The sequence below is a fragment of the Corvus brachyrhynchos genome, unplaced genomic scaffold (assembly GCF_000691975.1).
Source record: "Corvus brachyrhynchos isolate BGI_N302 unplaced genomic scaffold, ASM69197v1 scaffold93, whole genome shotgun sequence".
In the NCBI taxonomy this organism is placed as follows: Eukaryota; Metazoa; Chordata; class Aves; order Passeriformes; family Corvidae; genus Corvus; species Corvus brachyrhynchos.
In genome coordinates this window covers 1,256,950-1,268,673 of record NW_008237273.1, presented here as the reverse complement: position 1 = coordinate 1,268,673, position 11,724 = coordinate 1,256,950, and the positions used below count along the sequence as shown (strand labels likewise).

At 37.2% G+C, this 11,724-nt stretch overlaps 1 protein-coding gene across 1 annotated transcript in view; it reads left to right on the top strand.

The window, feature by feature from the left end:
* MLLT3 (MLLT3, super elongation complex subunit) overlaps nt 1–11,367 on the top strand; it is a 123,314-nt gene extending 111,947 nt beyond the window's left edge. Inside the window, exons 12-13 of the mRNA XM_008630867.2 lie at nt 656–727; nt 7,457–11,367. Of these exons, the coding sequence (XP_008629089.1) occupies nt 656–727; nt 7,457–7,588 (204 nt within the window). The 3' untranslated portion in view covers nt 7,589–11,367. The remainder of the gene's footprint in view (nt 1–655; nt 728–7,456) is intronic.
* Nucleotides 11,368–11,724: the final 357 nt, after the last annotated feature.

Here is an 11,724-nt window from a genome sequence, read left to right as displayed (position 1 = left end):
ACTATTAATAAAAAAATACACCTCAAAGAAGAGTTTGGTCTTACCTCAAGTCCTGTGTGCAGTTTTGGGTGACATACTCTTAAGAAGGATTTAAAACCATTAGAGAGCATCCAAAGAAGGGCTGCAAAGATGGGGGAAGGATCTAAAGAGGAGGTTTACAAAGAACAGCTGAGCTCACTTGGTCTGTTCAGCCTGGAGAAGAGAGATAGTGCGGGGAGACCTCATTGACTGAGAGGAGGAGGAGGGGTGGGCACTGGTCTCTTCTCCATGGTGACCAGTGACAGGACCCAAGGAAATGGCATGAAGCTGAGTCAGGGGAGGTTGGATATTATAAGAAGGTTTTTCACATAGAGAGTGGTCAAGCCCTGGAATGGGCTACCCAGGGAAGTGGTCACAGCACCAGCCTGATAGAGTTCAAGAAACTCAGACAATGGACAATGGTCTCGGACACATGCTGTCACCCTTGGTGCCCTGTGCAGAGCCAGGAGTTTGACTCAATGATCCCTCTGTATCTCTTCCAACTCAGGATATTATATGATTCCAAGATTTAAAATAAGATTTCTATTTGTACTGGTTTTGAAGTCATCTGAAGTTTATGAATTACATTGCTATGACTTAATTAACAAGTTGTTTGGGGGGGGGGATTTGTTTCTAGGCATATCTTGATGAACTAGTAGAGCTCCACAGAAGATTAATGACATTGAGAGAGAGACATGTACTGCAGCAGGTGAGGAGCACTCTTATGCACTATCACAGTGTGCTTATTGAAATTGTGAAGTCACATCTCTTTTTTTGCCTTTATTTAAAACTCTGTAATCAGGTTTAATAAGCCTGTATAGTCCACAGAAGTCAACTACTTGTTACACTGCAGCTTGGGGAATTTTTTGCACTTACTTTAAACTGTGTTGTCTCTCTAAATGACAGATTTAAAAAAAAAATTAAAATTTAAATTTAAGTTTGTTGTTACGTTTCTTAACATACTATATCAATAATTATGAAAACAGGATGAGACAATGGATATAGCTGTGCACTGTCACTTGATAAAAATCTTGTTGCCTCTTTCCTGAAAATGACCAGCCTTGTCTCAGAATCAATCAAAGTGGTTTTTTTTCTATGGCAAGCAGAAAACATGGAATTCAAAGCAAAGTCCGCTTTGAAGAAAAATATAATATATTCGTTGAGTCTTCTGAAGTCGTAGAACGAGCAAAATATGGACGTGTACAACCAAAAAGGCTTCAAATTTATTGAAATGTTAAGCAACAGTAAGAGCAAAGAAAGTATTCTTGGTTTTCAGTGGGATTGTCAGGTACTATTGGGATGCAAATTGTGAAGATTAAACAATAAGCACTGTCAGCAAAGCGGGTGCAATTGTAGCACAGATGGTTTTATCATGTTTAGCACAATTATGTCCCAGTTTCAGAGATGTTGTAAAGAGGAAAATTTTTACCACTTCTAAATGATTGCAATCACTTGTCAAATTTCTCGACTAAGTGTATTAACAATATTTTGCAAGCTCCAGCATTAACCACTTTGTTAGTTCAGGCTCAATATTGTGACTAAAGATGAGGAAACTATTGAGAGGTCACTGAAAAGAAAAATCTTGGCTAAGGATATTCTTAATTAAAGATGAATTCTGATAGCTTTGTCAGATTTCATCTTATAACACACAATGATGCATATTGGTTACCCTTCATATTTAATGTATTTTTGCCTTCCAAGTTTCCTTTTACTACAAAGGCTTTAGTTCAAAGCATGCTTTCAGAGTGGTGGCAAAGCCAAATTTTTATCTACATTGGGAAATTATTTTGCAGGAAGCTAAAAGACAGGAATTGCAACGCCTTGTCCACTTCACATTACTCATTAATTCTCAAAGAGTTCACATGAAAATTGAATCCGGAAAAGCCTCTGTGTTGTAAATTCACACCCTATCTTTGCTTCCTGAGCACTTACTTCCCCAGTTATCCAAGGCATAGCTTCCAAATGGTATCGCTTCTGATACACATCTGTGGCCAGTACTGCTGTTATCAGCTGTCAGTGCAGAACTGAGCCACTGACCCAGCCTGGGCAGTCAGGCCATGAAACCAGCTTTCACTGGGGCTGTATAGACAGCCTCCAGACCAGACTGTAGGGCTTAGGTGGCTTCATGTGGAATTTTGAAAAAGAAAATCAACTTCAAAACATTTTATGCAAAGCAGATATAGCAACAAGCAAGAAACCTTCTTTTTTTCCCATTATGGTGGTCTAGAGCTTTTGAAATCCTGACAGGATAAGCCTGGAGTAGCCAGATCTGACTCCACAACTGAGCCTGCTCTGAGCAGGGGCTGGGACTAGCAAAATCCTTTCCAATTGGAATTATTCAGCCATCCTAAGAAATATTTTCAAAGTAAGTAAAGTGCTTCGAGTTGAACCCCTCATTCTCTTTCTCACTAGCAGCATTTATTTGGTGATGAAGAAGTATTTGTCTTTGTTAGAAAAATAATGGGTTTGTCTTCTAAATTGTCTTCATTCTAATATTGGAGCACTGTTATAGTAAGCTTTGTGGGATGTTACTAATACAAGGAAAAATCATATTAAAAGAAACATAACTGAGCTGGAAAGTTAGAGTATCCTATTCTGAGTAAATGAAAAAGAAGAGTATATTCTTATGCATTTTAAGCTAGACGGTTTTTTTTCCTCTGGAGACTACTTATTAAACCAGAGAAAGCATTCATTCACGAACTTTGCCTCACAACTTGCATTCACAGTGAGGTATTTTAATGCTGTAATCCATGATTACTTATACATTATTACTTGTATTATGAAGGTTTGGTTGATGTAGAACTGGTGTTGCCTTCCTGGGGGAAATTGTTCGTGCAGATTGTTTCCCGTGGTCCAGAGAATTTGCAGGCTGTTGGTACAGCCCCAGTGAAAGCTGGATTTATGGCCAGACTCTGCAGGCTGGGACATTGCTTCAGTTCTGCTGGTAACAGCATAATACGGGCTACAGAGGTCTACCAGGAGTCAGTGGAAGAGCTAAGTTACTTACCAGTAGTCTGTTAGCATGTCTTCACTAGTGAATGGTCTATGCTGCTATAAAACGAAACACAGCTTAGTTCTAAAACCTTTAATCCCTTAATATTCTGCAATTCATTAATTCATATGATTTTAACCATTTACAGAAATATCTTCCCAATACTGAATGGATAACTTGCAGAGAATCAGTGCTTCTCTATGTTAAAAATAATCTGCCGTTCCATCTTAATGTCCTTATTGCTTTGCAGCTATGTAGTTAATGTAAAATACTTCCAGTATGCACAGAAATTGAAAAGATACAGAGCTGAGAAAGTTTCTAGGAATTACTATGAAACTTCTAGACTAAGAAATACAAGGATATAGAGATTGTTGGAAGTACAGAGGTGAGAACAGCAAGGTGCAAAACTGCATAACGGGATTATGGTTACTGCATGAGAAGAGGGATCAAATGCAAAAATATGCAACAGAAAATTGTAGACAGCTGCAAGCATTTTAGAGGTAGTGTTGGTATGAAGTGGGATGGTGATGGAGTCGTGTGTTCCTGGATGGCAGTTGTCATCTTGTTAGTTTATGTTAGGGCAGGTAAGTCTCTTGCACACAGACTTTGAGAGAATTTTCAGAGAAGGGACTTGCAAAAGAATGGTGAAGGCGTTGATATGATGTAAAAGCACCGGCTTCTCAAACTTACACTGAGGGATATGAAAAGGATTTTTTTTTTTTTTTTTTTCCAATCCCAGTTGTTACCAAGTCCATAGGCATGACAGGAAACAGGAATGCAGCCAAATTGGAAATGAGAAAAATGTATCTGTTTGTGAATGTAGCTCTTCACCAAGAGAGGCATTTCTCTTTGAGACACTTTGTTAAAGGAAGCTGAGAAAGGGAGAAGACAGGAGAGATGTGATACTGCACTGCAAGTGCCTAGATACATAGTGAAGTAATTTTGATGTTAAACGCTACTTACAGACATACAAGAATTTCCTGAGAGGGAGAAGACATGTGAAAAAGAACATTTGACCAAGAAATTAGTCCTTTGAGAATCACCTGAGCAGTTCTTATATGAATATTGGACCTTGTCAAGACAGAAACTGGTCTGAAATTACATTTACAAACAAATTTCTCTACCACATCTTCCAGTGTAAAGAAAAAGGTTGGAATTTACAGTGCTGAGGCTTTTTTTTTTTTTTTAACTGAGTCTGCAATCAGATGTTAATGCTGCATGTCCAATATATTCAAATTTGGCTAGCTAAAGCAGTGTTTCTAACTCTGCATTTTCAGTGCAGAAAATGTTAGCATGACCCCACAAAAGGCAGCAACATTTCTGGTAAGACTTTGTATCTTATTTTGAGGCATCAGAAGTCATATCTTCAGCGGGTAAAAAATCTGAAAGCCGGTGCACTAGGCAGCACAGGCATAAGGAAAAAATGAGTATGCAGCATGGCGGAAAATTACATTGCTCATGTCCACAAGGTGCTTAACTTTGGTTTGCAACTATCTTCTTAGAATTTTCTGCCAGGGGCAGCTTGGAGGTCTGGAAACTATCACATGGCCTAAAACCCTCCATAAATTGAAAAATGACTGTCATTAGTTGCACTTTGGCTTCCTTATACAAACACACTCATTTGCTTGTTTAAAGGCTGATAAATAGTTATACTATGATGGATAATGATGAAACTGAGCTGGAGAGACATTATGTAAACAGAGACGTAATTTACAGCAGAAAAGCAAAGCTTATACAGCAGGAACAAATGGGGTATTTTTGTTCTTAGCAGGCTGAGCTCTCAGAATAAAACATTTTAATGCTGTATTTATAATGTTAGAACTGTCAGACATCCTAGCAACTAATCTTAACCTTTTATTCTGTTTGAAGAATTTCTGAATAGCACAAGGATGCATATGCTAATACTAGTAGTAAGTCATGAACTCCTCATTGACTGGCACACAGGCAGGTGTTTTTCATTGAGCTGTCTGGGTTTATCTTGATACATTTTTGTACATCCATTAAAGCCTTTGGGGTTCATTTCAGTCATTTGCCAGGTGCCCAGACATAGCGACTGTATCTCTCTTGGGGGCTGGATGAGGGATATGTTTAAAATGTTTATGTTTCCCTTGACCTAGAGCTTAAAAGCCCAAAGTGGAACTTGATCAATAGAAGTCCTTATCCATTTCTTAAAATATGCAGTGCTGTTTAAAAATACATGTGTTAACGCTTTTGTATAATCTTTGTTTCTAAAATCAAGTATATTGCAGTGGGGGTTACTCGGGGGTGGTAGTCTTCCACAGTAACACAAGCAAGCATTAGACAGAGTTGTTCAACATAGCTACATTTTCTTGGCCTCTGCTTCTGTAGACTTCTTGTGCAGCCGTTTATTTGTCTCACTGTGGATATTCAAAGAGCATTCTGAAGATTAGATTCCGAACTTTTACAAAAGGAGGCTGGATTGACTGCTTACCTTTGCTTCTTTCTTAGATGAGGCTCAAGAGAGTGCCAAAAATGAGAATAACAATACATATCAAAGTTTTCTTCTGGTATCAATCAGTTTTTCCCACTGGATTTCTTTTTCTCATGTCAATTGCAGAACAGTAGGGGATGGAAAAGTGTTACAAGAATCTGTGAATCAACAAATGAACAAATTAAGTTAGTCATTTTAGATTAAAAATTCCCATACGGAAAAGAAATTGAAACCAAGAGGTACAGATTTAAATGACGTGTTAATAAAAGCAGGATTTTTTTCCAGTACTTTAAGAATTTTGGACAGCTGCAAACCAAATTAAATGGATTTTATTTTTTTTTTTCCCCACCTTTGAAAATAAAAGGTGATTGAAAAGGGAGATTTTCATTGTAACAAGCATTTTCCTTTTATTATTTCATCTTGTTTCCAGTCTATTTAATCTGTCCTGGGCTGTGTCATTCCATGCCTGACAATACACATTTCATATTTCATTTATCATCAACATAGTCTTTACTTCTGTGGTCTGAGAATAAAAAATATCTGTTTATATAATGACATGGAGAGCAGAAAACTACAAAATGTTTAGTTTAAATTCATTGTTCTTTGTGAAGCTGGTTATTCCTACCATATTTGTCTTTTTAAGGTACATTCTATAACCCATGTGTGCATACATCTGTATTTGCTCCAGCTGTGGAAAAGGAATTGCAGTCAGAGTAATAAAGCTCAAAACAATCAAGGAATATCTTGCAGTAGTGTTTCAGTGGAGGTGCCTGTGGAAGCCCCAAAACTAAATGGATTTCAAATTGGACGTTGCAGACAGGACTTGGAGTGCAGCCTGAGTGCTGCACAAGGGGTGGCTGGAAGGACTGAGAAGAGCAGTGTTGCTCTGTCGGTCCATGAGCTACCCAGAGGCTGCCTCAGGGTGGGGTACCTTTCTGTGTGCTCTTGGCATGTCTGTCTCAAAACAGCACGTAAGAGATTTATATCAACAGTGTGTTGGCGCTGTGTTAGCCCTCCATAACAAATAATGCTTTGGCTTTTCAAGATGCTCAGTGTTTTTTCCAAGGTAGGTGTGCATCCTGGAACTTAACATATCTGGAATTATTTTTACAGCAATTCCGTGTTGAGTATGAGCATTCTTTAAAATTATAGGCTACAGTTCAGAGACTAAAAATGTCACAACTGCATAAAGGCACAAGTTAGGTATCTGCTGTTGATTTCACAGAATTGGAGGATGTTTGAGGTTGGAAGGAATCTCTGAAGGTCACAGGGTCATGTGGAGCCAGTTGCCTGGGACTATGCCACGTGACTTTGGAATATCTCTGAGGATGAAGACCCCACAACCTAAGTGATGTTTTGACCTTGCTAGGAGTCCTTCCATGGTTGATATAGCTAAAAAAAAAAGTAGATTTAACTCTGTCACTCAAAAAGTGACTGCTAGTGTGTGAACTAACAGTTCATGTAAGAGCTCTTGAATGTATTTTTTGTTTGATTATGGACTAGACTCTAAGGATTTATTTCTCTTGCTTGCAGAAAGCCTTATGCCAATTATTTCCTACTGTAACCTGCTTAGCAGCTATGCACATAATAAATATTTCAGAGATCTACCTGGGATTTTTAAAATTACTTGTTTGAGCTTAAGGGTATAATGTTGCCCCCCCACCCCCCTTGTTTTTTTAAACTGAATTAGAAAATAAGCAGATTTTCTTTGAACATTTGAAAAATACGTTGTCAATGCTAATGTTTGCTGGAACAGCAGATAGGTATCCTGACATTATGGTTGATGATGATCTAAAAAGAAAACCCAAGGTACTGTAGTCTGGACCTGACATAATGCATGTCAGAAAGGAAGCAAATGATAAGGATAATGGTTAAACTTGCAAATATTGGGGCAGTTTGACTCATTTTAGGCCTTTCTCATGGTACTTATTAATAATTTCACTGGGCATGTAAAACTACTGGAATTTCCCACTGCATTTTTTCTTTTCTTTCAGATAGTAAATCTTATAGAAGAAACTGGACACTTTCATATCACAAATACAACCTTTGACTTTGATCTTTGTTCACTGGACAAAACCACAGTCCGTAAACTACAGAGTTATCTGGAAACATCTGGAACCTCCTGAGGATTCAGCATATGGCTGCATCAAAAACTGTTCTTTAAATGACATTTGCAGAATGATGCGACCAAAATGGAGGGGGAAAAAAACAAAAACCTCTTCAGCTTTCATTTTTCCTTAAAGCCAGTCTCTTGATAAGGGAGAGAAAAAGTGACGAGACTCAGAGGACCACTCTTCTCAAGAAGAAAATGCTCTGGAAGAGTTTGCCTGGATAGCCTTGAAAAACAAACACAGGAAAACAAACAAAAAATACTTGTTCCTAATGAATGTGTATGATATCATGTATCTCTCTCTGTGGTGTTCAAGTCCACAAGATGAATGCATGTTCAACACACTGCCTTACTACATAACTGATCTATTTATTATTGCATACATGTATCCTAAAGTCAGTGAGTCACTGAGTGACACTACCAGATATTGCAAGTAGTGGGGTTCCTTGTGTGCTCTTTTGATGCAGTACTTTCACAAGCCTAGTAACATTATTCATATTAAAATGCCACTTCTTGCTGTCTTTCTTTAGTCAATTAAAACACTACAGTCTTGATTCCACCTCTGCAGTTCTAGGAAACAAGATAAAAACTTGGTGACCAAGCAGTGGTCCTATATTTCGTTTCCTGTCTACCACAGTGGGTTGGACCACAGCAAGCTGGACTACAGGTCCTTGATTTTATCTGCCTACTGATATTGACCATGGTTAAAAAGTGCACCAAATAGGTTCATATGACTTGCTGTCTAGCCTCAGTGAATAAACCAGTAAGACTTTTAACAAAAAATGTTATGTATACTGTCCTGAATCTGGCAACTCTTGCAGTCTACATTCTTGTGTCCATTTAAATGTTGCAAAATAAAATATATATTAGAGTGAAGGTGTTCTGCAGGAGCTCATCATAGAAGAAAAAGTACTGGTCCTGTCTTTAAAGAAAATGTTGTAGAAAATTCTAAATTTGGAGCTATTTATTACTTTGAGTTTCAACACTCTTCTGCTGCCAGTGTGTGATTCACTTCTACCATAAAACTTTTTGCATAACATTTTTGTTTGTTCATATAGTATATGATCTGCTTAGTTTGTTTTGGGGATTTTTTTCTTATTTCATTTGTTTTTTTACAACTGCTAAATTAAAACCTTTTATTTGAAATGAAAAAAATGTGTTGTTATACAGTTAAATGTTGGAATAAATACATGTATGATATCATCTAGATGTGTGTGTTTATATATATATGTATACCACACCTGTGTGTGTATATATATATATACACACAGACACACATGCATATATGCTTTTTAAACTTTCCAGATTTTGGTATCTGTTCAATAACCTGATTATGTTTCCAGAAGAATTTCTTGTCTATAAAAATAAGTATTCTTTCACACCATCCATCGTTTCTTAAAATCAGGATCCTCATTTATGCATCAAATGAGAGTATGTGTACTCAGTTTCACATCAATGCTTCATGCTCTCACATTGCTGATGGTTTCTTGATGAAATCATCATCCTTATATTAAAAATCCAAATTCCTAAATGAAAAGAGAAAATAATAATTTTTAAAATACTTCTGGATGCAAAGGTTTATTCAGGTTTACCAGACTAAAAGATGTATCTTGTTACTAGACAGGCCAGTATGTCATGTGTATGCTTATATGCCACATGTAGTCTCTATGTGTAGAGCTGAACAGTAGTATCTTTATGACTTACTGTTTCATGTGCACAGTTTGTGCAGCACTGAAAAACTATTGGGGTTATTTCTTATTCAGATGGTGAATCTCAATACTGTTTCTTTAAGTCCAAAGAAAATTTTACACTTTACTCTTTTTGGAAGGGCACGATACGTATTGGGTTTGGGGGCTTTTTTCTTATTTAAAATGTTGTTTGATCATACTCCACAGGAAGTCCTCCTTAGGCTTCCGAAGAATAAGTGTACTTTTTCAGTAATGTTATGACTCTTATTGATGATTGGCATGAAGCATACTTGAAGCGTTATGTTGTTCTTTTAAGTCCATGTCTTAATGTGCAATTGGGGAGGGGATGGAGGAGAGGGAGTGTAATGTTAACTTTACTATTGACAGAAGGCAGGTGACGATGGGGAAGGGAAAAGGGGTGCATGTAAAGGGGATAAACTTCAATTTTTATTGATTGTTTTATATAAAAATGTTTGGTAATCTAAAAGCAACCTTAAAAACCTTTGGTCTACAAATGTGTGTTCAACTTTCCTGTCTTTTAGTTATACCAGATGTATATGGAACTTTGTCCATTTAGACTTTTCTAACTAAGTCTTGTGGTAAAGACTCATTGAGTTTCAGAAGGGGATACTTCTAGTACGACTATTGCACTGTTTTTTTAGAAATGGTGAAATGAATCATTTTACCCTTAAAATACCAGATAAGCTTTATTATACACTGAGAACAGGGGGAGAGGAAAAGAGAAACTAGGTGAATAGGCATAAAAGGGAGATGACAGCAATTACGGTATCAAATCAGTGCTGAATTTCATGCAAGCTGTGGATCGTCCTTAAACTCTTAAATTTTCTAATTCAATGAGAGAGAGAAGAAAATAGACTGTTGTTGTCAATGTGTGTGTTGACTTTTTCACGACACTCTGATAGAAATAGAGTGACTAAGTTTTGATCTAAATTTTAAAGTTAGCTATTTTCATCTAATTTTGTATATGGAAACAAAGTAAATATGTTCACCTAATTTCAGACATTCATATTTCTCTTAAAGGAAAAACAAGAAGATACCCTTTAGAAGGGGTAGACCCGTTAAGAAGTCTGTAACATCTATGAGCATTGATTTTTGGGATGGGTTAGAGTGTTTTGGCAACAAATGTTTTGGAGTTTACTTAACATAAAGCTGTTTAAAACAGTTATATGAGAGAATTTGGACCAGACAGGCAGAGATTAGAAGTAAATTCCAATATCTAACGTAATCCTCAGTGTGAGTCACTGTTACTAGAGCAGTAGTTGTATCCAGTAGCAAAGACAGTTTTCTCACTAGTAACTTTCCTCCTCAGAAAGTGGATGTCCAATTGGGTAGACAAGTTTTGGTTTTTTGGTTTTTTTTTTTTTACAAAATCTAATCAGCTGAGAGGCTTTACAAAAATTTCAGTATCATCTAAATTTGAAGGCCATCTTAGTCCATGCTAAAGAAAAAGAGCTAGAAATGAGGAAGGGGCCTCCTTTCCTCCTCTCGTACACTGAAGTGAAGAGAGTCTTCCAAGGTAAAACTAAACCCGTGCTCAGTCTTCAGCTTTGGACTGTAAGAAATGGTTGATCATTTCTCTCTCTCTTCATTGGTTTGGTATTTTTAGGAAAAGTCTGTGCTTTCAATTTCAGAAACAAAATGCACACAGTACAGTGCATTTGGAGAGCCCAGTGTATTTCTATTAAAGTTACTTTTAGTCTCTGGGAAGGAAATTACAAGTTCTTGGGTTTTGCCTGACCCATTGTTCTTCTTTCCCATTCTCACAGTGAAATAAAGTACTTTCACAATCTAGTTTGAGTCCTTGGTCCTTACTTGGTACAATCTTCCTTTCCTAGAAGCTATACCAGTGTTTTGGGGTGTCTTGAATGACCCATTGATTTCAAGACCTGTTACTTAATTTGCAAAATTGATGGGAAAGCTGTAGAACTGTCTGAAGTGAAAGCTGCCTCGTTCATTTGGGGTTTTTGTATGCATTATCTTACTCTGATGATAGGATGTTTGATTTGTTCATATACACCATATCCCTTATTTTACCACTTGCAGTTTAATGACAAACTATCTTTTAGTAAACTCTTATTTCAGTCTACAGAGTCTGTTTTGTGTTTGCTCATTGGTCCGTGGTTGCAGAAACTAAGCATCAAGATGAAAATTTTGTTGGGTTTTCAGCCACAGCAGGAGCTAGCAGGAACTACAAAAATAAGCAGTGAAATAAGACATGTTCCAAAGTTCAGCAAGTGTGAAGCATGTGTTTTAATGAGTCTTGATGGTTTTCTTAATTGTCAAGCAGTGTACAGCAGAATGTAGTGTACACCAGGAAGCTGTTCTGTACACTGTACGAAGTTTTACTGCTGCGCATAAAAGCCTTACTAACAGATAACAGCGACTAAAACACATATATCCTAAAACATGTATATCTGCAGTGTTTTAGCGCATGCTTGGGAGT